This window comes from Archocentrus centrarchus, unplaced genomic scaffold (assembly GCF_007364275.1).
Source record: "Archocentrus centrarchus isolate MPI-CPG fArcCen1 unplaced genomic scaffold, fArcCen1 scaffold_90_ctg1, whole genome shotgun sequence".
NCBI classification, from domain to species: domain Eukaryota; kingdom Metazoa; phylum Chordata; class Actinopteri; order Cichliformes; family Cichlidae; genus Archocentrus; species Archocentrus centrarchus.
In genome coordinates this window covers 324,235-351,232 of record NW_022060299.1, presented here as the reverse complement: position 1 = coordinate 351,232, position 26,998 = coordinate 324,235, and the positions used below count along the sequence as shown (strand labels likewise).

At 41.5% G+C, this 26,998-nt stretch overlaps 1 protein-coding gene across 1 annotated transcript in view; it reads left to right on the top strand.

Annotated features, from left to right (window-relative positions):
* The window catches only part of LOC115777972 (protein kinase C-binding protein NELL1-like), a gene marked incomplete at its 5' end in the record, with an annotated part of 67,737 nt that extends 48,338 nt beyond the window's left edge, over positions 1-19,399 (top strand). The window contains 5 exons of the mRNA XM_030725995.1: positions 37-177; positions 10,227-10,420; positions 16,782-16,958; positions 17,420-17,644; positions 19,317-19,399. Coding sequence (XP_030581855.1) covers positions 37-177; positions 10,227-10,420; positions 16,782-16,958; positions 17,420-17,644; positions 19,317-19,367 — 788 coding nt within the window. The remainder of the gene's footprint in view (positions 1-36; positions 178-10,226; positions 10,421-16,781; positions 16,959-17,419; positions 17,645-19,316) is intronic.
* Between the last annotated feature and the right edge of the window lie 7,599 nt (positions 19,400-26,998).

Below are 26,998 nucleotides of genomic sequence, written 5' to 3'. Positions count from 1 at the left end.
TGACAGCAATGTTCCTGTGTGTGTTTGTGTCCTCAGATATTGACGAATGTGCAGAGGGCCTGATTGAGTGCCACAACCACTCCCGCTGTGTCAACCTGCCTGGCTGGTACCACTGTGAATGCAGAAGTGGTTTCCATGACAATGGCTCCTACCTACTCGACGGGAGCTCCTGCATTGGTGAGCATACATTCAATTGAAACTTATCACTGCTGGAAATACCACCTCCTCAGCTTCTGTGTGCCGACCACCTAGTAGTTATAGACTCGTCTCCCTCGCTCTCTTTTTCTATGTCCAATTATTCAGGGACTCGGCATACTGTTAGTGCCTGTCTTCCGTCTCTAAACCTAAGCACAGACTGCGATGTTACGAATGGGGAAGGTACGTGTGCGTTTGCTTCAGCATCCCCTCTAACAGACAAGGGGACTAATTAAAGGTCTCTTCACCTTTAAAGCGCAGTATCCAACCACATGGTGTGAGATATTTATGGGAGCACATGTCAGCCTTGTGCCACTATTAGATGTTTGCATCTTGTGCTGTTTCCCATGTGCTAGCCCACAAACACAGAGAGAGAGGCTGACTTGCAGATATATGGAGAAACACCAGGCTCACTAGGAGCAAATTTACAGTGCTAGTAATACAGTGCTAGTTAGAGATTGCATGTTTACAGTCTTATGCAGCAAGTTTTAAACCATCCATCAGTTTTTTCCTTCTGTATCGTGCTATGGTTTTGATGATTTACCATCAAGGAGCTCACACGGACGCACACATTTATTTTACAGCACCCTGCTACTTTCACTCCTACACGTTCTGCTGTTTACATCAAGATCATGTTCTTTTCAAATTCTTTTCTTTTTTTTAAAGTGCTAAAATTGTAGAAAACAAGAAGAATGATCTTTGGGGTGGATTAAGGTGATTTTGGGGTCAAACATCTAATTGTCACGCTGAGCGTGAGCAGTTTTGAGGCAGTAAGCCTACCTGCTGATACATCCCACCCGTAAGTCATATTAGGCATCCAGTGTAGCGTTAGCATTGGCTGAATTTACACCCAGCAGGGTGTGTACCTTCTGCAGTCAAAATTTGCACCTCAGCTGGCCAAGCTGACAAGCAAAGCATGAAATTAGACAGTGCAGCGCAAATATGCTGTTGCTTTTTGTTAGCAGAAAAGCGGGCAGCATTACGTTATCTTCACAAGTTATTCGCTATTCTGATTTCTTTAAGGTAAAACCTGTGGCCACACATCCAGGGAGTCAGAGTAGGTAGACATGCAAATGTCATGTAACTAGTTTCTATAAAACTCTAGAGGACAGAGAGGAATGTGAGCTGTAAGGAAATCTAAAAATCTTTGGTGTCACAAATATGATGAAAGTATTATTTATCATAAACTTTCACTGTCACACGCACTGATTTGTTGATATTTATGCTCGTGGTATGAAGACTTGATCTTCTATCCCAGAACTTTAACTGACTTGATGCTATACTCTGATTAAAAAGTGTTCATTTAATTTTTGAGTATTTACTGGATTTGGATGGGCCGTTTCTATATTACTCTGCACAACCTTTCTCGTAGTTACGGTAAAGTCATTTTATTTGCACCTTTGTTTGAGGACATTTTTTTTTAACCGGACCTGCTTAAATTTTAATTGAATACCTCTGCAGTAAGTCATAACAAAGAAATGTCTTCAAACATGTTGTGCTTTACTGTGGAGAATAAAAACACTGTGAACTATGAGTTAGAGCGGGCCCATGTGTGTGCATTACCTATTGCCTTGCCCTGATTTCACAAATGAACACCTCTGCACACTCCAAGAGACAAGGAAGTCTGCTTACCACCTGTGGGTTTGTACCACGCATTATGTAAGGCGATCAGTGGTGTGCTGTGGGCCAATTTGACCAGCCAATAACAAGTTAGAAACAGTACTGGTGTTTTTTTGTTTTTTTTTTCTATTTTTTTTCCCATGGCTGAACAAAAGCAAACTTTTCTGTTTCTTAAGTTTTGATTGGGTGGGGTGAGACTCGACCCAATGGACGCCTGTTCATTGCTGCCGCTGGTCTAGATTAGGACAGGGATCAAAAGTAGTGTATGCCCACACCAGCAGGCAGGAAACCCTATGTAACAAAAAAATGTTAGTTCACCAGCTTTTAAATGGCTGTTCTTGGAAGTGTAACCTGCTTCACAGCAAGATGGAATCATTTAACTTAGATGTAACCAAGGTACAGGTCGCATAATACACGGCTGAGTCTGTATCTATATTAGATTCTCTGTGAGGCCGTATTCATGTAAAGTGGGGCTTTGAGTTTAGTGTTTAGCAGACGTAGCTGATGTTTCATATGACCATGATCACATTTGCTAATAGCAACAAAACATTAGTATACAGTAGCTGCTCACTGATTCCCTGACAGAAGCTGAAAATCAGTGCTGCTGTTTATTTCACAGAACAGGAGCTCAAATATTCCCTAAAAAAAAAAAAAAAAAAACAAGGTACTGCCTTCATTTTTGCCTATGCACCATTACAGAGTTTAATAGATGTGGCGAACAGGATCTCTTGGCTGAGTGAAACGCTTTTTGCCTTGACTTAACCTTTAAATCATATTGCAACATCAGCAGTCTGGTTTGATTTATTTGCTTGGAGAAGAGAGGCACGATTTCAGAAGATTCCCCCAGAGAGTGGTTTCACTTAAACTCAATTCTGAAGGAAAGCGATAAGACAGATGTACCAGAAATGTCAGACTTCAACCGACAGCAGCCTCGCATCCCGTTACCACACAGATTGAACACCACCTCACGTTGTCACACCACAAATGTTTTGCCGTTGTGATTTCCTATTCTCTCTCAAACTGAGCCGAGCTTTTTGTTCCACATCCAATTAGTGATTTAAATCTTTTCATTCAGACTGACCTCTACTTGCAAATGTAATTCATGTTTTTATGAACAAACCTCTTCCACGCTTAGTTTAGATGAACCGATCTGGGTTCAGAGTAAAATCTTTTAAACATATCTGAGAGGTTGTGTCATTTGGTAAATCTACTGCCTGCTACCTTAGACTGTATCTAAGTCACATTGCTGCTAATAAAAACTAGAAATAGGTCTTCAAGTTTTTAGAGTTCTGTATGTTTTTGCCAGATATTTAGAAGATGGAGAGGAAGTGTTATTTCCCTCAGTGGTAATATTAAAGAAAAACTTGTACTGCAGCTATCTGCTTGGTATCAGAAATGCAGCCCATATAATCTTGCAAATGCAGCTCTGAAATGATTGTGGCTTCCTCCTACATGGATGATGCAGCTGTAGAGAGCTTGGATTCACATCAGCTCCTACAGCATGGATTCCAGTGGTTTCAGAGTTGTGGTGAATAAAGCATCAGAACTTCTGTGGAAAATCCTTCTTGCGGTATGATCCAATTCTCCACGGTGGTCCTTATTTTCAGCACATTCCACAAAGCTCCTTCTCTAATTATACCACTTTTTTTGTGCTACACCATTTTGTCCCATGCCCCCACCAGAAGCAGGAGTAGTCGTACTTATCTGAGGAAGTGCCTGGTGGTTCAATAAGAAAACACCATGTAAGAAGATATCTTTAGCTCAAAAGTTGACCTCAAACAAGTGAAAATATGATATATAAATATATATTTCATTAGCTTAATTTAACGGTTTGTTCCCTCTGTTCACCACTTTAGCCAGAATTCAGGGTTTGTTTTTTTTTTTAACTAATTCACACCATGTCCCTGTGCAAAATAAAATTCTGTGTAACACAGTGACGGAAAAAATGACTGACCGTCTGAATTTAAACGATAGCGCAGTCTTATAAACAACACTGGCCACAGCAAATGACTCTGATGTGTACATTCAGCCATGAGTCTTCAAGCGAGTCTAATTGGACATTAGCTCGCTTGTGTTCTGCGATCAGAGGGTTTACGACTTGAAATATGGCTTATGCAGTGTGATTAGTGAAAGCGCTTGCGCTGCTTTCTAGACTTCACAAATGTGGATGGTATGTGTGCCATGCGTATGTGTGCATGCTGGTGAGACAGTATATCCGCCACCTTTTCTCCACCCACTTTACAGTATTAGGCTGGAAGCCAGCAGGGGAAATAAGTACAAATGACATTTTAACAGGATTTTCCCCCTCCACAATATCCTTCCAACAGCCCTTCATGAGTCAACCAAACATAAAGTAGCATTTTGTAATAAGAAAGCCAGCTCAAAGCAGGGAGCAGCAGCACTAGTCAGTTAACCGCGCCGTCGGCCGCGTGTTTGCCAAGCGCGTGTGCAGGGACCAAAGTTCAGTCAGACGCTAAATACAGTTAACACCTTCTAACTGGTGAGATTCAGCTAGGTGGGTTGGAGAGGAAGGAGTAAGCAGATCCGTTTAATGAACCGGCACCGTCCCTAAATGAATAATTATGAGACATGATTTGTCAAATATTTTCATGCACAGAACTGATGTGGATGGCGTCTCCCTCACTTAGCTTCACTTAATCATCTGGTTGACTGTGTGTGTGTGTGTGTGTGTGTGTGTGTGTGTGTGTGTAACCATGAAATGGTGAAGCCGGTCCTTTTAGCGATGTTGGTTTGGGAAGTGGGAGTCCAGATAGATATATAAAACTGTTAAATGATGGAGGAGACAGGTCAGGGTTAGGACTGAGAACATTTTTGCTTTAATTCTTTGAGCACAAAGCACCCCCACCCTACAGCCTTGCAGCCATGCAGGAGACTGGTAAGGACAAGACTTAGTGGCACAGAAGTGTTTAAAGCAGAGTCTTTTTGTGCATGTGTAGCAGTAATTCTGACATGATTGCATCTCGCAAAGAGGTTAGGACACACAAATCTAAAAGTCAAATAGCTTCACTCTGACATTATTTCAGAAAAAGCAGCTTGATTTGAAAATAGGGTCTGGTTATGCACTGAAAAAATAATGTAGCTTAGAAAAAAATCCAGTGGTAAACAATTGGTAATAGTCTGTGTTTTGGCACAATGGGAAATTGGGGAATTATACAGTGGTGGTGGTTGCGTGGTGTGAAAAGCGCTTGTATGAAAAGGATGTGTTGCTTTTTCAAATGAACAAATGAGTGTTTTGTTGTAATGTTGGCGCTCATTTGTGTTTGGCACGTAGCGCAAATGCCTGAGCGGCTCTGAGGGCATCCTGCTGTGTGACACATGGATCTATAAGAGTGTTTTATCTGTGAAGATGGATGCAGTCTCCCAGTTTGGGCGTGAGAGAGCTATTCATCAGTTGTCACTCAGACACTTCGCACACGTCCGCGCAGTGCGCTCCACTCTGTGTTGCATTTTCTCACGATGGATTTCAGTGTATTCTTAGTCCTGTGTGCTGGGTTGGCTGCACTATGGTGCGATACGCCATGCAAAACACTATATTGTGTTGCATTGTGCCACACTGCATATTGTTGTGGTGAGGAGCAGAGCATCTGCAAACAGCGGCCCTTTTTTATAGCTGTGACTGAAAGCTGCATGGGCTGCGTCTCAACAGCCGTTTATTATGCCAAATGCTTTAGGGGGAGACAGGTGGCTTTAATAAACAGATTGTGAATAAAGATGAGGATAATACAGCATAAACCCGCACTGTCTCCCTACAAGACAGGGTTTCTGCATCATTTTCTCTCTCTCTGTGGCGTGCATGACCTTTCCATATGGGCTGCCTGGAGACATACCAAAGAAAAATAGTGTAAATACTCAAATACCAAGCTTTCTGATGCTTTCTAATTACCAGCATCTGTCAGAGGGATTTAGTAATTTTGTGCGCCTGTGTAAATGTGTGTTATCATGTACGTACACAGGATTAGCGCTTCCATGTGTAACAGCACACTTAGGTGTGAGTGCAAGTTCTGCATATGATTGGCTGTGCTCAGATGGTTACTCCAAAAGGCTTTTTTTGTATTTTGGTCGTAACACTCGTCTTTCACGGGCCCACGTGTAAGAGTAGGCTTCATCTGTGAGCAGCAGCTTGTGGCTGAATGTGGTGAATGTAGCATGAAGAGCATTAATCCTTCACCAGCAGAGGTACAGTGAGCCTGGCTGGCTGATGGGGATTTCATTTAGCGTATGCAAATAGTCTGTTGCTGGTACAAGAAATTCCCGACTGAGCTGCTTTCTGCTCTCTGCGCTCTCTTTACCGAGCAAACCTGATACTGCAACCAATTAGAGCGCTATACATTAAGCAGTGTCACGGCATATTGTTGTGGACGATGTGGCGACAGTGTTGGCCAAGATTCAATTTTTCACACAAAGAAGGTCTGCCCGCGGGGTACCACTCATCCTTCTCCGCGAACAGAAACATAAATATATGTTGCATGGTGTTAACAGTCTGAGCAGCTTGGGCCAGAGGTGCTAAAAATGTCAGTGTAACCCTCCAAAGGTACAAGTCATGTGTTTTTGTTGCCTTAGTGTGCCCTTTGATAACATTACACTGTTATAGCAAGTTAATATTAGCTTGTAAGCACTGATTGAGGTAGCAGTAAATCGCCTTGCTTTGGTTTGCCTGTGTTTTTCAGTCACAAGTGACAAAAGAGTATAAACTTTAGCACTGCTCCTGAGCAGCTGTGTGATTTAGGAGCCATTCTGGTGCCCACTACAAACACATTTTAACATTTAAACAAACACTTTTGTGAGCATGCATGAAGCTGTTGTTCTATAAAGGGAATTTGTGTTTACTGCAGTCAACTTCTTAAATTTTTCTTAATTTCTAAAAACTCAGTCATGTGTGTCTTGTTATTAAAAACATCTAAGACTGAGCGCATGCCTCCTTGGTTGAGCCATGATGCTCAGCCCTTGTTGTCCAGGGCTTTTGGAAAAAGAGAATTGTTAAAGGGCTTATTAAGTCATGCATAGTCAGCCATGTGGAATATTAAAAAAGGTGTTTTTTTTTTCTTAAATAGATATATTATGCTTTTCCTTATGTACAAGCAATTCCTGTGGCGCAAATGTTTGGTTTCACACAGTTTTTTTCTCTGTGCTTGCGATGTTGGTGAGAGCAAATATTCCTAATGTGGTCATCTCAGGCATACAGTTCTGGCTATGGGACAGAGGCCCCTGTTATTCAAGCCTTCTGTTTGACACACAGAAAGAGTTGCAGTGCAGTTGATAAGATGCAACATTCTGGGGAATCCAATTTGCATATTTCCAAACTATTTAAAATGGACTGGTACTCATAAAAGTGTGATTGTTACTCTAGTTGAGCAGTCAAAATACTTTTTACTACAAGCCACATTTATCTGATGCATTCATGCAGAACTTTGTTCTGTGTTTTTCTAATGATCACACTTTTGTAGATGCATCTGGGGAAATTTGGGGCTCAGCATGTCACCTAAGGACACTTCAGATCAAACCACTGACCTTCTGATTGGTAAACAGCCTGCTCTGTGGCATGTTGGATGTTGTACATGAGGGCAAGATTTCCTACCACTGATGAGTCACTTTAAGTAGAAAGTAATAGTTTTGCCTTTAAGCATGTTAACTTCCTACACATACACCTGAAAGTGAATAAGTTCAGCTTAGACACGTGATGATGGCAGCATGGGGCAAGCACTGTTACCCCACAGCAAGAGGGTCCTTCTGTATGAACTTTGCCTGCTCTCCCCATGCTTGGGCAGAGTTTCTCAGGGACATCCATTAGCTACCTAATTTTTGTATATTTGTCACACTTAAATGTTTCAGATCATCAAACAAATTTTAATATTAAACAAAGATAACAAGAGTAAATACAAAATGCAGTTTTTAAATTATGATTTCATTTATTAAGGGAAAAAGGCTATTCAAACCTACCATCCCACTGGTTGGCAGCAAGAACTGCAATCAAGTTGCAGTAACTGGCAATGAGTCACTGTGAGGGAATTTTTTACCCACTCTTTGCAGAATTGTTTTAATTCATCTACATAGGAGGGTTTTTGATTATGAACAGCCTGTTTAAGGTCATACCAAAGCATCTCAATTGGATTAAAGTCCAGACTTTGACTTGGCCACTCCAAAACCTCTCTGTTTTTTTGAGCCATTCAGAGGTGGACTTGCTGGTGTGCTTTGGATCGTTGTCCTGCTGCATAACCCAACTGCGCTTGAGCTTCAGGGCACAAACTGATGGCCGGACATTGTCCTTTATGATTTTCTGGTACAGAGCAGAATTCATAGATCCATCAATTACAGCAAGTCATCCAAGTCCTGAAGCAACAAAGCAGCCCCAGACCATCACACTACCAGATGTAACGGGACTCAAACCTTCCAAAATGTTCGCCTTCTGTCTCGTCAGTCCACAGAATATTTTCTCAAAAGTCTGAGGGATCATCAAGATGTTTTTTGGCAAATGTGAGACGAGCCTCTGTGTTGTTTTTGGTCAGCAGTGGTTTTTCTCCTTGGAGCTCTCCCACGGAGGCCATTTTTGCCCAGTCTCTTTCTTATTGTTGAATCATGAACTCTGACCTTAACTTAGATGAGTGAGGCCTTCAGTTCTTTAGATGATGTTCTGGGTTCTGTTGTGATCTCCTGGATGAGTGCTTGATGCTCTCTTAAAAGCTTGATGCTGACTTTATTTCTCATCTGTTCTTGAGATTTGTTAGATTGCGGCATGATGTGGTGCTTTTTGAGATTTTTTAGCCTGCTAGTTTGATTCAGCAGGTCTGGCAGTAATCAGGCCAGAGTGTGGAAGTGAAATTGAACTCAGCTTTGTAAAAAAAGGTGGTTAATCACAGTTAATTCATGATTTAACAAGGGGGCAATTTTTTTTTGACAAAGGTCCGGGTAGGTTTGGATAGCTTTTTTTCCTTAATAAATGAAATAATTAGTTAAAAGCTGCATTTTGTATTTAGTCAAGTTTTCTTTGTGTAATATTAAAATTTGTTTGATGATCTGAAACATGTGTGACAAACATGCAAAAAAAAAAGAAAAAAAAGAAAGAAAACAGTTGGGGGACATTGTATGTCAACTTTGACTTCCTTTTTATGGGCAAGTTTAAAAAAAAAAAAAACACTGAAGCAGTGTTGTCATGTGGAGCTCAGTCTGACATGTCCAAAAAGAAAGCAAGGAAACTCTGAGATGTGGAAATCAGACTTCTTAAACAAGCTGACAATCATCAGTCATCACATGTAGAAAGTAAATGGACCTGTTGACTATTGTCCTCCCAGTGGGAGAACACAGTTCCAGTATGCAGCAACAAAACACAGATTTAACTGTTTATAATGTAGTTTCAGGTTTTCTACTTTGGCAATTTGCTCATGCAACACTGCTAGCATGCAGTCAGTGTCCAATGAGTGTGATCGATGGCTTCTAGTAGGGGAGAGAGAGAGAGAGACAATTTTCTCTGAACAGTTCACATTTATTTAGGAATAAAGGCACTTAAATCCCAGGGCTTGATGAAAGTTAGAGACAGACATTTGGCACCAGGTTTCCTATGTTGATAAAGAAAAGCAGACAAAAATGCCACTCACTCTCTCTGCTAACATTAGTTTATTTTATATCTGGGGGGTAAAAGTGAGCAAAAAGCTGGCCGAGCAGGTCCTTTGATAATTCTGTGGAATCTACTAAGTGAATATAAATAAGGTGGCTGAAGTTATGATTCCAGTATGTATGCAAAGTATAATCTGCCTGATGCCAGCACTCTGGCTGCTCCTCCCTGGCTGACCACAACAAATTGTGAGTTCAGTTTCTGCTGCTAAAATAACTAAATGCTGTAATTTGAGGGAGTTATTGAAGAACTTTGATTATTTTTCAGGATCCACAGTAATGTGAGAAAAAAAATCTAACATGAATGTACCCCATATCCAACACACTGTTATTAAAGTCTAGGTGTGAGAAAAGGTACATCTTGTGCCGTAATACATGTTCTTTATTCAGTATTGTGGACTGAGAAAGGAGCGTCACTGTTCTGGGGAGAAAAAAAAAGGTTAATAGTGAGCATAATCCATTAATTGTAATTAATCAAAAATAGATGTGAATTTCTGATGAACATGCCCTTCATTTACATTCATACAACTATACAGCACCCAATCACAACAAGTCACCTCAAGACTCTTTATATTATAAGGTAAGAATAACAGAGCGAAAACCCCCTATGAGCAAGCACTTGGCAGCCGTGGGAAGGAAAAACTCCCTTTTAACAGGAAGAAACCTCTGGCAGGACCAGGCTCAGGGAGGGGCAGCCATCTGCCGCGACCGGTTGGGGGTGAGGGGAGGGAGCCAGGAACAGAAGACAAGTATTTATTTACTTTGGCTTGCTCTTTGTTTTCCAGACATCGATGAGTGCAGTTTGCAGACACACACCTGCTGGAATGACAGTGTGTGTGTGAACCTCCCAGGAGGCTACGACTGTGTATGCACATCTGGTCCAGGCTGCAGTGGTGACTGCCCACAGGAAGAAGGAATCAGGCGCAATGGAGAAGACTGGAAAGCCAGCTTTGATCGCTGTGCTATATGCTCCTGCAAGGTAGAGATGCAGTCCAAGATGATTGCACGCATAAAAATTTACCACAGTACTGCTGTTCAATTCAGTTTTGTTTATATAGCACCAAATCTTAACAACAGTCACCTCAAGGCACTTTATATTGTAAGGTAAAGACCCGACAATAATTACAGAGAAAACCCAAACAATCAGATGAGCAAGCACTTGGTGACAGTGGAAAGGAAAAAATTCCCTTTTAACAGGAAGAAACCTCTGGCAGAACCAGGCTGCCAGAGGGGAGGAAGTCAGGACAAAAGACATGCTGTGGAAGAGAGCCATAGATGAATAATTAACTAATGGTTAAGTGCAGAGTGGTGTATTAACACATAGACACTGAAAAAAGGTGAGTGAGGAAGAAACACTCAGTCCATGATGGGAACCAAGGCCTATTGCAGCATAATTAAGGAAGGGTTCAGGGTCACCTGATCTGACCCCAACTATAAGCTTTTAACAACAAGTGGAGAATTTAAACTGGATGTTTTTGGGTTTGTTGTTTGTTTTTGTTTTTTTTACTTTATCCAAGACCTGAAACTGATCCATAATCTTGTCTGTGACTACATGTAAGTATGGCAGTAATACTAAAAACAGAGCACAGGTTTCAGATGCTTCCATTTTCTGGGTGTATTGTTATGTAACATACTTCTCAAATCAGTGATGGTCCATTCAGTTTTACTCAAATTGCTTCAATTCAGTTAAGTTTAACTCTATGGAATACATTTGATATTCCAGAAAAGATATCCAGCTGGCTTTATGGTAATGGTAACAACACATTAACAACACAACGCATGCAGTGGCATCAAAGGAGAAAAATGGCAGACAGACACAGTAAACTGGATATATAAACACTGAAGGAGGAGTCGGGCTGGTCGAAGATGTAGAGCACACAAGAATATTTCTCCCTTTAACCTCTTTCTTAATTTTAGCAACTTTATTTTGCAGTTTTTGTTGCCTCTATCCCATCATACAGTTGCCTCCTCTGCTTCCATTGTTTTCACTCTGAGCGCTCCTACCACAACTGTGCCCCTCAGGTCAAAGTTAGCGAGGAGAGAGAGAGGAGGGCAGAAGCCAGTCTCATTAATGCATGCTGGCTTTGTCTCTGCTTTCAGAGTTCATGACAGCTCACCTTTTTCAGCTCCTCTCTGTCGCTCTCTACAGCAAGGCAACTGACTGGAGAAATTTTACTGTATCTGAGTTCATTGAGTAATAAACCCCTTCATCAGCAGAGACTAAACAGATCAATAAACAGAGGCTTAAAACATCAGCATCAAGTCTGTTACTGTAACCCGTCAGGATCTATACTAAGCAAGGTACATGTTAATTATATCTCTATGCTCAGTTCCTCTATTCAAAGCTATAACCTGCTCTATTTAACAGCATGAGAAGTAGTAGTTTGACAGCAGCAGCCTGTGTTTTATAGGCTGGTAGAACAGGAAGTAGCCAGGAGTTCCCATGCCAGAGTTGCATCCTGCTGATTCCAACAGTAATCGCTCAGTGTCTGAAAGAACCTTTATTTGTAACAAAACCCTGCACTTAAGGTAAAAGCTGGGACTGGGGAACAAAGCTACATTGTTACCAACAGTTTATCGACATCCTCTAAACAACTCTATTTGGAATGAAAACCAAAGATGGGCAAAGCTGTAAAAGTTAGATCACAGCTATAAACTTAGTGGCTACAATGCTATAACAACTGATAATAAGGATGGACAGAATTATAAAAATAAGATTTTAAAAATTCCCTTTAACATCCCCACACACACTGTGCCTTCTACACACCTCAGCTTAGCTGAATATTTAGCACACAAAGTAATTAAGGCTGTAGCATTCATTTAGCTAATATGCGTATGGGAAGTTATGAAAAACACACAGAAGTGTGAAACATTTCTGACCATTCAGGGGAAAAAACAACACTCTTCGCTCCCATCTGTTTGCGATTAGCGTGCAAATATGTGGCAAATATTTTTGGCATCTTAATGACTTTTTTCTGTGCTCAGGAGCCAGAGTGAGATGGTGCACCGTGGAAGGAAGGAAGTGGAATATTGATCAGAGTTGTCTTTTTGAAGAAAAGGCTCAGATTGTGGGATTGCTATGAAGCAGCAGAGTTGAGTATGTGGGTTGCACCCATGAAAAACTTGCCAGTTCTTCTCTACCAATGCCAAACAGCTTATTCTGCTATTGGCTCTTGTTTTGAGCTTGTGGTACCCCAGGTGCTGAAAATCAGGGTTGTCATCATTGGTCCAGTCTCAATGCAGATATCAAGATGAGATTCTGCAACCAGTGGCAATCCCATATCTCCACAGTCTGGGACTGAACTCTATCCTCCAAGATGACCATGCTCGCTCCCACAGAGTGGGGCTTATCATAGAGGACAGGTACCAGGACTGCAGCCACTTACACTCTGTTACCATCTTCAAAGCCACTTTGATGCATTAAGGCACTGATGAAGCAGTAAGACAGAGTTGGTCTGCTATCAGTTTGTGATTGAATGAGGTCAAGTTGGCAATTACACGCAGTCTGTGATAATCCAGATTACCTGTGATAAACTGGTGAAATTTTCAAATCTTTAATTATCTGGAAACAGGTTGCCTCCCACCAGACAGCCTGTGGAAATACCTTACAAATGAAAGTAGTCGCGCAGAGGTTGAAGCTTGCTCAGCCTCTGGGTGATCGGATGGTTACAGCAGCTTCTTGCAATCAGTCACCATATGTGAAAAAATCCAGTGCAGTCACAGGACAATCACTGATTTTACCAAGTTGTAAGGAGGTTGCTGTCTTAGTTTTACTCTAGTGTGACTGAGCCATAAGTGACATAAACAAACAAACAATAAAAGCTTTACTACAAGTTTCAAACATAGCAAATGAATATTCATTTTTAAGTCACAAAGAGACTTAACATACTAAAGAGACTTCAGATTATTTATGGATCCACAGGCCTACTGGTTTGTATTCCAACTGTTGAAGGGGCAGTCAAGTCAGATGTGCGAGGCACACTGAATGTAAACAGGCAGTGATCTGGTGTTTGGGGGCCAGCAATGAAAATCACTTGTGACTGTGAGGGAGCCACAAAGTTACTGTAGTTTGTAAAAAGTGAAGAAATTAGAGGTGAACGCATCAGAAATGACAGACTGAAAATGACAGATGTAAGGAAGATGGCAGTGAGAAAGAATACATTTGTACAAACGCACTGCCACATGAAATAAAAGCCAGACACTCCAGAGAAAAGAGCTCCCTTGTACAGAGTTATCCAAAGTCAAAAGAAAAAAGAAAATCTAGTTAAGCAGAAAACCAGATTATCGAGTTCGACAAATGTTTCCCCACAAACACCAAAAGGCTCCTTAAGTAAACGACTTAAGTAAATTAGGTAAATTCTAACTAATTTCTCTACGACTGCACTGAAAACAAATCAGACCTGCATGAAAGAAATGTTGTGTGCAGTCATCAAATTCATCATAACAGCGTCGTCAGCAGACTTGTTATTAAAAAAACAGTAATGTTGTTTTTGTTGGCACAAATGCATACCATTGACATGCAGACCTGGTCTTATTCCTTGCACTAAAAAAAGAACAGCATGCCTTCATATATCCTGCCAGCGCGATACAATTGGCAGTTATTTCCACAGCAAGTCCAGGGTTGTAACTGTAAAGACCAAGGCCATCAGTGCCGGCACCCCGGGACTCACAAGTTACTGTAGCAGGACAATATGCATCGATAAAACATTGGCTCTGTATTGCCCTTTTAATGGTATGCAGAATGATTTTATGGCCCTCATACATTTTCTAACAGCCTTTTTATGTAACATTTTTACATCTCCATTACACTGTCGTCCTGGGGCCAGACAGTGCTGGCTGTGCCGAGTAAAATGGACCATAAAGTTTTCTCCAGGTACAGACAGGGAGCCAATGACACAGCGGCTGCAAAGGAAGATCAGCCGGATTTCACTTTGCCACCCAACACATTTTTATCTCATTTACAGCACTATTACATTGCTTTTTCAGAATGGAAATGTTTAAATTTGTTACAAGTTAATGAAATCACCCATCAGTATGCTGTACGCTTTTTCCAACATCTTTAGTGTCTTTTAGGCATTTCTTGTTCTCTTGATGCGTTTGTTGGATTAAAAATACTTAGGTTGGGCAAAGGAGAGAGAGCGAGAGAGAGAATAGACTAACATTACCAGAGCATTTTATTATACATGTTTTCAATTATTAATCAGGGTGTTAAAAGGCCCTTTGTTGTGCTCTTTGTTCTTCAGCCTCTTTGTTATGACACACACTATTGAGCTCTGATACATCACACTTCTATCAGTGGGACTTGAGATGCTTTTACAGCTTGACTGGAATCCATCTGTGTCCAACTGCAATAACTGGATATAATTAGCAAAGCTGCACCCCTGTCTATAATTACACAGTGCGGTGCATGCCAGTATGAACCCCAAGCCATGATGTCCAGTGAATTATCGGTGGAGATGGAAAGACGGTTTTGTGTGAAGGCACAGATCTGGGGAAGGATTGAAAACATTTAATAATAGTGCCCAAGATCACATTAGCATCTAACTTTCACGAATGGAAGGAGCCACCACCATCCAGCCAACGTTATAACAGACAGGCAATCAAGAACCATCTGGTGACTTTGACTGAAATCCAGAGTTCCTTTGTGGATCTAGGAGAACCTTAGAGAAGGACAGTTTGGCCACATTTCCAAATACGGTGTACGGAGTAATCCAGGCACTGATCAGCACCTCATCAGTAAAATCCCTGCAGCCAAACATGATGGTGGAAGCATTATGCTGTGGGAGGATTTTCTGAGACAGGCACTGAGATAAGTCAAACAGATGCAGATAAAGACCATACACAGTAAAAAAGATGAAAGAAGCTACTGTGACACCGCCCACTGAAGTCAAGTCAGATGTGCGATGCACACTGAATGTAAACGGGCAGTGTTCTGGTGTTTGGGGGCCATTAATGAAAATCTCCTGTAACTGTGAGGGAGCCACAAAGTTACTGTAGTTTGTGGAAAGTGTTTACACTTCTGTGTCATGGTGCTGTGTGGCTGGAACGGGTAGACCCCAAAATTGCAGGACTCAGGAGCCAAAACTGAACTGAAAGGGTGTTTATTGAATACTGACAAAAATAAGAAAGCTACACTGGGGTGGACAGCTTCCAAACTAAATACAAAAGTACAGAGAAACACACAGCGAGGGAGCACTGAAGACAACGCGACAAAGAACAGATAAAAACTGAGGGCTTAAATACACAATAGGTAATCAGGGCAAGAGGAAACAGCAGGGCACAGCAGGTGAAGCAAATGAGACTAATAACATAGGGGAAGCAAAACTAAACACAAAGCACAGGGAACACAAGACTGGCAAAATAGAACAGGAAGTGACTAACCAAGGTACACGCAGACTAAATACGGGGGACTGGCACACAGACACGGGACAGAGACGCAGACTAGTCACAACAATAGGAATAAGACTCAATATGAAAACACAGGAGGTCAGGGTCAAGACAAAATGACAAACAGACAAGACCGTGGAAGCAGGGGAGACAGGGACAAAGGGAACAAGAGCATCAAAACAAACTGGGAAATAACAAAACTCAGGGAAAATAAAACTAAACACAAAACGCTGGGCAGACGGCCCAGGACCATGACCAAAAGTCTTTTTGCCATCTGGTGGCTTTCAGATAGAATGCAGGTTTCCACATTGGATTCGCTTTTCAGACCCGTTTTGTACCGTCTGTGGTCCCAACCTGATCTCATTAGAGAACGCTCCCCATCCAGCTTGGTTGGCTTTGAACAAGCTTGGCTTGGTGAGCCATTTTCAAGAAGACTTGAAGTTGTCACTGTTGTCAGAAGTGCTTAACAAGTTACTAAATGCAGACCAGGAATATTTATATGAATTGGGAGATTAAAGTCTAATTAAAAAAAAAATTTAACAAAGCACTTTAAAAACCTGCTCTGTTATCATATTATTGTTTTGTAAATTGATGAGAAAACAATGAAGTGTATTCACAAAGTTTGAAAAAAAAAATCATTGTAAGGCTGTGCTTTGGCACTGCCACCTGAATTTGTTCCTATTTGACAAAGACAATGATGGATAGTTTACACAAAAGTCAAATTTGCCTCAGGAAAGTGCTCAAGCTATGTTTGTTCATAGCAATATTTCATGTTTATAGGTGCATTATTTTATTTTTATATAAATCAAAGCGAGTTGGAAGCCCTTTGTTTTACTGAGGGACCCCTTTGGATACTGGGATGTATTTTATAGCCCAGAAAATACAGTGATGATAGGCTGTGTACGTTGTTTAAGCCAGTTTGCACCCTGATGTGTGTGACCTTTGTTGTGTAGGATGGGCAGACGTATTGCAGAAGGAGACCTTGTGACTGTGGAGACCCAGATGAAGATCTGTTTTGCTGTCCTGGCTGTGACAACAGGCCCAGCAGCCAGTGTTTGGACCAGAGCGGACGCACACTTTACCGCAGCGGAGCATCATGGCTGTATGGCTGCCAGCAGTGCCGCTGCATGGTGTGTACATATAGAGACACACACATTCACACAGCAGCTATTGTACATTTTTAATGAAAACAGGCTCTCATGCTGAGTGTGGTAAAAGAGCATTGTTGGAAGAGGAAGATAACTTCAGAAAGACAGAATCTCCTCTTCAACATGAATCTCAAAGCAGGGCTTTATTTAACAGCACTTTCTGATCTGCTCTGTGTGTGTGTGTGTGTGTGTGTGTGTGTGTGTGTGTGTGTGTGTGTGTGTGTGTGTGTGCGTGTGTGTGTGTGTGCGTGTGTGTGTGTGTGAGGGCTGAGAAAAGTACCACCACTCCAATTTTAAATGTGGCAACAGATCAGCATGAGAGTTGTAACTGCATTCGCACACATGCACCCACACACACACACACACACACACACACACACACACTAAATAAAATGCACACAGTAGCAATTTTGGTTCCTTTTTTCATCTTTGTGTCTCTGCAGGAGGGGGAGGTAGACTGCTGGCCTCTAGTTTGCCCCACGTTGATGTGCGAGTACACGGCAGTGGCGGAGGGCGAATGTTGCCCGCGCTGCGTCACAGACCCCTGCCTGGCTGACAACCTGTCGTATGACATTCGGCAGACATGCAAGGACCCCGCAGGCATCGCCCGCCTCAGCGGAGACACATGGCATATGCCCAAATCACCCTGCACCACCTGCAAGTGTAAGGTAGGTCAAAGAAACACCAACGTCCTTTTTTACTGTAAATAATTTGTGGAATTGAGTGTTGAAAATGCCGGTTTCTTAAATGACTTATTTCAGCCTGTCATCTTTTCCATTATCAAGGCTATTGAGGGGTGATGGGTATTGCTAACTTTGTAAGGACCATCTCTGTTGTAGAGATACGGGTCAAAAGGAGGAGTTATACAAACAGCTTATGTCAGGCACCCTGCTGCTCTTCAGAAAAAAAAGATTTCACATAAATCATTGTTTTCATGTCTGACTAAGAGTGTACCCAGAAATTAGCCAATTCCTCAAATGACCTAAAAAAAATGAAATGCTATTACAACATGTAGAAAGTAATTTTATGTGCTGCACATGCTGTTTGCAACACGTGCCAGCTGGACGCAACATAAACCAGCACGATCATAGCAGGCAATAGCCGCCATGATGGGAAATGCGCTAGGCTGAAGTATACCAGAGATAGTTAACTTGAATGCACTTTGCCTAAACCTTTGTTTGATATTCTTCTGAGGTCTGCAAATGGAATAAGTCTTGCGGGTTTTGGATGTAAAAATGTCAGACAGTTCCAAAAGATCACAATTTTACCAGTAATGACAGCCATTACAGGCAAATGTGGTATAATCAGTTTAGCTAATGTGTGCTAGAGGGTATGCAGTGTCTATTTATATGTGTTCTAAGATGAATATATAAAAGAAAAATGACTGTCACAGATGATGTAAGGAACATTTTACCTTAAAGAAGTAAATATGCAGATCGCTGTGTCAGGAACATGTCACACGTTTAGTGAAAATAAGCTGCTGCCCCCTCAGTTCTGCTTCTTTTCTTTTTTTCCCCACAGTCGTAATACATAAAAGAACAAAATGAGCACATCAAATATATGGACCTAAAACATCATCTACATTGTATTTGATTATTTTTGTATAGTTCTTACATAAACTGAATCACCTTTGAGCTTTCCGCTCAGCAGAACGGCACGAGCTGCAACCAGCTAACAGCAGCTGATGTGCTCCTTTGTACGTGGCTGTGGTTTCTTCAAGCACTAACCTGGTTTCGCTTTGCAGCTCTGTGGCACGATTTGAGGCCATGTGCCATTGTTGCAGACATACTTCACCTCTGACCAGTTGGGACCTTGCTTTCTTCATGGTCATAAAAACACAGGGTCTGGGACCCTCGGCGATCATACATAACATCTATTTGAGATATTAGCCTCAGGAAACCTCTTCGTAGGGACGGTTCACTCCGAAACACAGTCCGTATGACAGCGAGAGCTGTTGACTGTCGGGTGTAACGTGAAACTTTTGCCAGGAAAGATATATCGCTCTTCGGTTTCTCAGGCGTGCCATTGCTTGCCACCACAAATTCAAAATTCATTCCAACTCCTGTGTCCTAGAGTGACAGCGTAAATCTCATGATATCAGCCAGAGATCTAAAAGTATAGCAGATAATGCTGAAACTGAAATACTAGGTACCACTTTTATGACACTAAAGGCATCAGGTTAACATCCCCAGATCCCGCTGGAAGTCACATAGATAAAAGTGGTCTTTGCCTGTGAACTGAGTTATTAAATTCACCATGCACAGTATAGAACTGTATATTACATTTCGCTTTATTTAATGCTCTCTCTCCTTCCCTGTCTTGTCTCGCTTCTTTCTTCAGAATGGAAATGTTTGCTGCTCGGTGGATCTCGACTGCCTTCAGAACAACTAAAACCCTCCTCCCCTCCTCCTCCCCCTCCTCCTCCCGCCCTCTCCTTTCACTATAAGACTGCCACATCCCCTCCAACCATCTGACGACTCTCCCCTCAGATTCACAAGACAGATTCTCGCATGCACACGTGCATGCCAGTGTGTGCACAAAAAATTGCAAACACACACTGGGCGGACTGGGGCGTCGAGGCTGCGCTTTCAGTGCTGAACCTCTGTCGACAAAGAGTGACTGAGCGCAGGTTTGTGGCTCAGGAGGAGACAGAGGCCATAGTTGCTCTCACCACGGTCGCTGTGTTGTGTACGTGTCTTTGTGTTGGATTCCATTTCACTAAACGTCTTGAAACCTTTTTAATATCTCAAACCTTAAAGCAGAGACAAACAGCTGGACAGATGCTGAGGGGCTCCGTCTGTCCGCGTTGCCTGAACACAGGCTCTTTATTGCTCCGTCACAAACAGTAAACCATCACTAAACATGCAAAAGGAACGCATTCACCTACAGTGTTTTGTGTTACTGAATCAGGAGGTAGTTTAATGTCATGTTATGATGTTATGATGAAGTGGGGTCAGTTTTCAGTTCAGTACCAAGTTTTTTGTGGGTAGCTTTTTTCTTTTTCTATCACCGATATTGTTCATATTGTACTATAAAAAAAAAAAAACCTTTCCAGTAGCTTTCCAAATTCATTTATAATATGTTGACCTTGCGTCCTGGTGTCGGCATGATTTCCATCACTGATATTTTTCAAATAGTTGTGGACTACATTCTTCTTTGACATTACAAAAGTAAAGTCAAGGGGAAAGATTGAACCTTAATCTTGACATTTTTTTGAATGCATCTACAGGTTTATGGTTCTTTGGTGAAACATGAAGAGGTATAAACCATGGCAGTGGTGTGCTTTACATCCATTGCAAATGTTGAATCAAAACACGTCCCAATCAGAACCCATATCAGAAAGTGAAGCCTGCAGTATCCATGTTTCAGGAGTAGACTGATATTTCACAGTTTGAAAACCCATCAGAGAATCTGCTGACTTACCCTCGGGGAGTAACACCCAACGGATGGGACTTTGCCAGACATTGTTTATTCATATCTACATTCATGTAGATACATAAAAAAAGAAAATGGTCAGATGATAGTCACTAGTTTTGATTCTTAACCTGGGTGCAAGTAAAACCTGCCAAAACACACCTGGTCAATAAAAATCTGTGAGCTACAAACTGAAGACAGAAAAACTGCCCCGTGCCTACAGACTGATGCTGATTGATATGCAGATGTTTGTTTACAGAGATTATGTATTTATTTATACCTTTCTGACATCATCAGTCTCATTTTAAAGGATTTTCCAGAAATAGACATTAAATGCAGCCTTTTCTCTCTTAAAAAAAATAAAAAGAAGTGCATCACTAATAATGTTGACTCGCTTTTGAATGTGGCTGCTCAGAACAGGTGTATATTAGTGCTGGTAGACGCCAACACTCCTGCCTTCAGTCATCAAGTCCTTAAAATGCCAGATCTATATTAAACCGCATCCCTCAGGCTCTGAACTGGGACATAGGTGTTTTTCTGTCCTTCTGAGCCACTTTGGTTTGTAACACTCCCTCAGCCTCGGCGTCTTGTCGTTTAATGAGGATGACTGCCAGATGCCTACACTTAACAACAACAGTCAGGGAATGAAAAGCGTCTGAAAGGGGTGTGATGATGATGCACAGCAGATTCCTGCAGGCCAGAGTGAGCACCAGCCATAGCTGTTGATTAAATCAGATCTCGCGGAGGGTCAGATTTCTCCGGCGTCTCCCCGGGCTCCTCATCTCTGCACCATATGGCACACCCAGGGTGGCAGAGACACAAAAAGAGAGCACTGAAGAGGGTGCAGATAATTAAAGCATTGTCACGCAGGCCTGGATTTGATTATGCCAGAAGGTCACCAAGTGTTGAATCTGTTTACAGACAGCCAGGCTCATTAAGGCAGGAGAGTCCGGTGCTTTTCCTGCTGCAGTTCACACGTTCGTAGCTGTGAGGCCGCTCTATTCTCCTGTTCTCCTACCCTGTCCCTCACCCCTCATCCACACTTGTCTGCACTGTCCTCTAGCTTGTCTCAAGAGTGTTAATGTTTTCCCTCAAGTGTCACTGTTATCAGCCTCTGTCAGTTTCCCCTCCCACACGAGGAAATATCTGATGGTGTTTTGCAGTTTTAAAAATAAAAAAACGAGCACTGACAGCAAACTAGGTGTCAAGGCCATGACTTATGCTTTGATCACAACATGATTGTAAAGTAACCGCAGAAATCTGACATGCCGTGTTCACCCTCTGGTCAAATCTTTTAAAAAATTATTATGTAAACGTCTGTTACACAACAACTTACCACAACTGTTCATTTTTGGCAGCTATGATAATAACTGGTGTTTGTTTTTGAAGCTGGTTCTAGCAGTAAATATCAGGACTCGATCCAGATAATCCTTCACAGTGAAAATTAAACTTTCATTTGTTTTTGTTTGTTTGTTTTTAATGTGAAGACATGGAAATTAGTTGGTGACCTGAAAAAAATATATTGTATTGCCTAAGAGCCAAGCTGCAGCTGAGAAGCCCAGGCCAGACTGCATAACATTTCCTGCAGTTGTCCTATCAAGACAATAACCCTTTAAGTCTTTATCATGAGTAATACGCTCGCCGCAACGTTTTTCTGCCACAGCAGCAAACGAGATGCTATCAAGGAGCAAACACGTCTGAGACTGAGATGAACAAAATCCAGTGAGGCTAAAGGGCACCAAGGCAAGAAATTGGAGAGGTACATAGCCCACAGAATTGCTGAATTGGCTCTGTTCCCCCGACGGAATAACCTGGCCATTTTTTAATTTGCGAATCTAAAAATAAGAGCAAACGACTGCCCATCTAGCCAAATAAATAAATCAGTCAAATGTAAATCTGCACATTATTTGGCTTCGGTGTAATAATTTCGTTTTTAACAGATTCTTGCAAAGGCTTCATTTCACTCCATAAGATCTTCTTTAGGCAAGTGAATAAAGAGGCTGATATGATATAGTCTTAGACAATATGATATAAAAGATGGATGCTCATATGGCAACTTTTCAATGACAAAGCACACCCACTGTTATCATATGGTATTGTACTGGAACCCAGCTGTTTAACTCATCAAGTGTTTAATGTAATTTATCTGGTGGTCAAACAGGTTTTAGTGTGACCTTGCTTTTTGGAGTTGAGAGTAATTATTACAGCATGCCCTTCTCAGCCACGCTGTCCTTGTGTCACCTTCGGTCAGTTTCTCCTTGCACTCTTGACACATTATCACATTGACTCTGAAATTGTCAACTGTGGACAAAGTACACACGCAAAGAGAAAAAAAAGAAGGTGATGTAAATGGGATCTGTACCCATCAAAAAATAATCGCAATCAAAAGCAGATAATTGTACAAAGTTTGATTGATATGAAATATGACTACTATAAAAACACTGTTTGCAAGTCTGTGTGTAAATGCTTTTACATACTGACAAGATGATAAAATTCTACAGTTTTTTTAAATTATCATTGTGTTCATGGATAACGTGTTAATTTTAGTGGACTTCTTTTTCTCTTTTTTGTGGGATAGACTCTGTTTCGCTGTAAATACTGTGTAAAGGGAAGGTTACTGTAAAGAGAGTAAGACTAAGACTAATTTTCACTACCACAGTTTCTCTGGAACTGAGCGTTGCAAGCTGAATATGAGAGAAGCAACATTTCTATTGTTTTTACTATTTATTTTTCTATTCTTGCCCTAAGCTGGTTAGTATCTGTCATAGATTAATGTCTGTTCACTGTTTTAGGATAACATGGTTTTGATTAGCCTGTGTGTATATATTCTGATCTGTAATCAGTGTCCTTTACTAAGAGTCAGCAGAAGTGGACTTTTGGAAATCTGAACCCGCAGGGACGAGGAACCCGGACAGGCTATTCACTGCATCGACAAGCCCCGCTTTTTTTTCTCCAACATGTTTGTATGATCTGAACTGAAACATGTCATCATGGGAACCAGAAAACATAGAACTATGTACACATGTAAAGAAAATCTAATCTTAAAAATGAAAATGTTCTTGTTTCAGTTTCTGCTAAAAAAAAAAAAAAAAAAAAAAACAGAAACAAGAAAGAAAGAGAAAGAAAGGCTTTGTGTTTCTCCTTTAATGTCTGACTTTTTAAATAAAATAAAATTAAAAAACACAGGTTTAGGACCTTCGAGCTTCTGATGTGCCACTTCATGTTTTATAGTGGACTCTGGCAGAGGAACCCCCTGGTCTGTTCACCGTTTACTCTTCAGATCAGAGTGGCTGACCTAATTGTACTCAAAGGGTTAAGTGTCATTTGAAGACTGTGTTGTGATAAGAGTTTGCTGTAAAAAAAAAAAAAATCAGTTCAGTTAATAAACATTTTAGTTGTTTACATTATTACTTGTGTGTGTTTGGCTTTAAAGTGCAATGATGACTGGCAGTTAAACTCTCAGGTTGATGAGCCAAGCTTCCAGAGTAACAGCAAAAAATAAATGCGCCTTTCGTATTTGGGGCAATCGCGACAGATGGCCGAGCGGCTCACCCACCACGTCATTCACCGGCACCTTAAATGAAAGCGACATTTCTGAGCCTCAAAAATGAAAGCCAACCCAGCATCGGGATACAGTCCTGGAAAAGTCTTTCATGTTCCTACTTTTATCAGCACTGCTGTTTTCTATTTCCTTCAGGAAAGGTATGAAAGGCTGCGTGGCAGTAAAGATAAGTACATCCTTTTGATGCTTTAATGGAGCACTGCTGCGCCACTAGGAGCGGGTACACCGATGCTTTTGAAGCAATGCTGGTGGGGGGGGGGGGCAATCTGAAAGTTGAACAACATACCTAATGTTTTATATTTTGCTACAACACCACAATCAATACAAAACATAGACAGGTGACTTGAAAGTGTACAAAATTCAAAAAGTCCCTAAAAGGCAGCTATTCCCCCAAACAGCTGGAAATTTATTTCAGCATAAAATATGATTTTCTGCCACTATTTGATAACTCAGCCAGTGTTAGGAACCTGATTTTTACAAACACTCAAATCCTCCCTTTAAAAGCCACCTTTGCTCGGTTCTAAACATTGAAAGCTTTGCCAGCATAAACTGTTTTCACGCAGTCCTAAACTTCACCCAACAGAGGTGCGTCTGACGAAGGTCTGTAACCCGCCAGCTCCCAAGTGCAAAGCTCAGGTGATGCTGGCGTGTGTACAGAGCAGCAAAGTGTCCTGTGCATCCACTGCTAATAAGAGGGTGTTATGTGGGCTACCTGTACACTATCCAGACAGCCCTCTCACAACACCATTTATATAAGTGGAAGCACCACTGAAAATAGACCATTTCTTGCTGTGTAAACTATACAACAGACTGTTAATTTTATTTTTTCTAATACTATGGTTGAAAACTCACCTTCCATCCTCCTAATGGATGGAAGGTGTAGATAAACATTCATTAAGGCAAAGTTCCTGCCGTTTAGCCAATTCAGTGTCACATGGGGGGCTGGAGTGTAGCCAGACGCATCTCTCCGGTCCGTCTCAGGTCTTTGATGAATTTTTTCACTATTTCTTAAGGACATGACTTTCAGATAGTGTTCACCTGCTGCAGGTGGTTTTATTTTTTTAGGCCTGCCACTTCTTCTTTTGTCCTCCATTTGTCCAGTTTTTTCCTGGTTTTTTATAAGGACACACTGCACACCATACTGAGATAAGCCAGGTTTTCAGTTAAATAGGGAATCACCTTGTTGGCGCAATAATACAATTTTATGCCTGTCAAAATGTGTTATTGTGGGCATTTTTCGACATTTCACCCAAAACCCGGCAAGAACTCGTGCAGACGTGCGGAGAAGATGTAAACTCTGCATAGAAAAACCGGGCTGGCTGATGGATTCAAACCCAGGACGTTCTTACGGTGAGGTGACAGTGCTAACCACGGCACCACTGCGCCATAATTATTAGTTGAGTAATTGCACAAAATGATGTGTGTTGGGCCATCTGAGCATTACATTACAGACGTTATTGAAAGTTTTGTTGTCTTTTTCAGTGTAAAATAATATCGCAAAGATAGAAGAGAGTCTCATTTCTGCTACAGGTTGGTTGTCACTGAGATGTTGGAAGCAATCTTAGCACAAAGACACTCAGTATTATAGAAATAATATCTTGTCATTCGTCTGTGTGATTTTCCATTTGCATCTGTTCAGTCTGAACATCTTCGTCTTAGATGATGAATTCACTCGGCTCTTGGTGAGGAAGGTTCTATCTGAACTAGAGAGGATTCAGTCAATTAAGCCACTGTCAGTCAGCTGTAAAGCAAGTGCTTTGTTTTCTATCATCTGTCTGCCATGGCTGGGGTGAGTGGTGACAACGATGGGCCTATCCATCCCGGCCCTGGGTTGCATCGGCAGAGGACAGTCCACCTAAAGGGGCTTACCGTTCATAGACTGTAACCCTGGAAGTAACCACATAGATGACGGAGGGCCTCCTTCAGCTACAGCTATTCCTTCAGACAGACCAAGCATTTAGGCATGAGTGCACTGACTCTAACAGTGCACAAGTGAAAATTGCTTTTTCAATAGTCTCTAATCTAATTGTAAGTCTTTAATGTGTTACTCTTTCTGATAGATTTGCCGGTTTCAAGCGAGAGAGAATGAGATCGGAGTTTGGCTTCAGTTTAGCAACTTCAGCAGCCACGACACCACCACCACCGCTGCCTCCTCCCACTCCTTCCACTGGCAGTCAAATCAATGCGTTTTCTCCTCTTTCCATTGACATTTCATGAAAACCTGGGGCAGCTGAATTGAAATGCAAGAGGCAAAAAATACAAGTAGACCACCTCGGGCAGAGAATTAATACATAAACTATGTGCATGTTGCTCATGTTAATACAACAACAAGGATTAAGCTGCTTAAATGCCTTATCGACATCCTGACCAATCAATGTGTGTATAATTAAAGAGTGCAGCTGAGCTAGTGACAAGTCGAGCCACGCTGTCACTACTGACCCACGGAAAGATGTGGAGTTAAGTGTTTATTTAAACCACATATATGTGTGTGCATATTTAATGTTTTATGTATAGGACCTGCTGACCCTTCCTGCGTGTCTACTTTGCAATTTTATAAAATCCATGCATACATTTTATGAAGCACCACATTTAAGGCAAAAACTCTACACCGGATCAATAATAATTGTTACAAATACAAATGATCTTTTCTGCGCTCAGGCAAGCGTGATTTTAGAAATCAAGTGCAGCGAATTAAAGGTAAGAAAACATGTTTTCTACTTCTAGTAAAAGACTAGTTAGCATGGTGAAGGGCTTCAAATGTATTAGCGTTCACGGTCTGCTGTGGGAGAAGCCTGCACCGGCATACAAATGAAATGCCTACTTGAGCTGTTCATTTCCTCACCGAGAGAACTTTTTCCTCCTCTTTATGCTGTGCAGATTTTGATCTAAAGAGGTAGTCTGAGTATACCAACAGATGTGAAAATGAATCGTTTCTTTTAAATAAGAGCGGGCAGTCCACCATCCCCAAGTATGAATTTTTCATCGTGCTCCTGAAAAGATGAATAAGTTGGGGAAAAATGAAACGGAGCTCCGAAAGATCTAATAA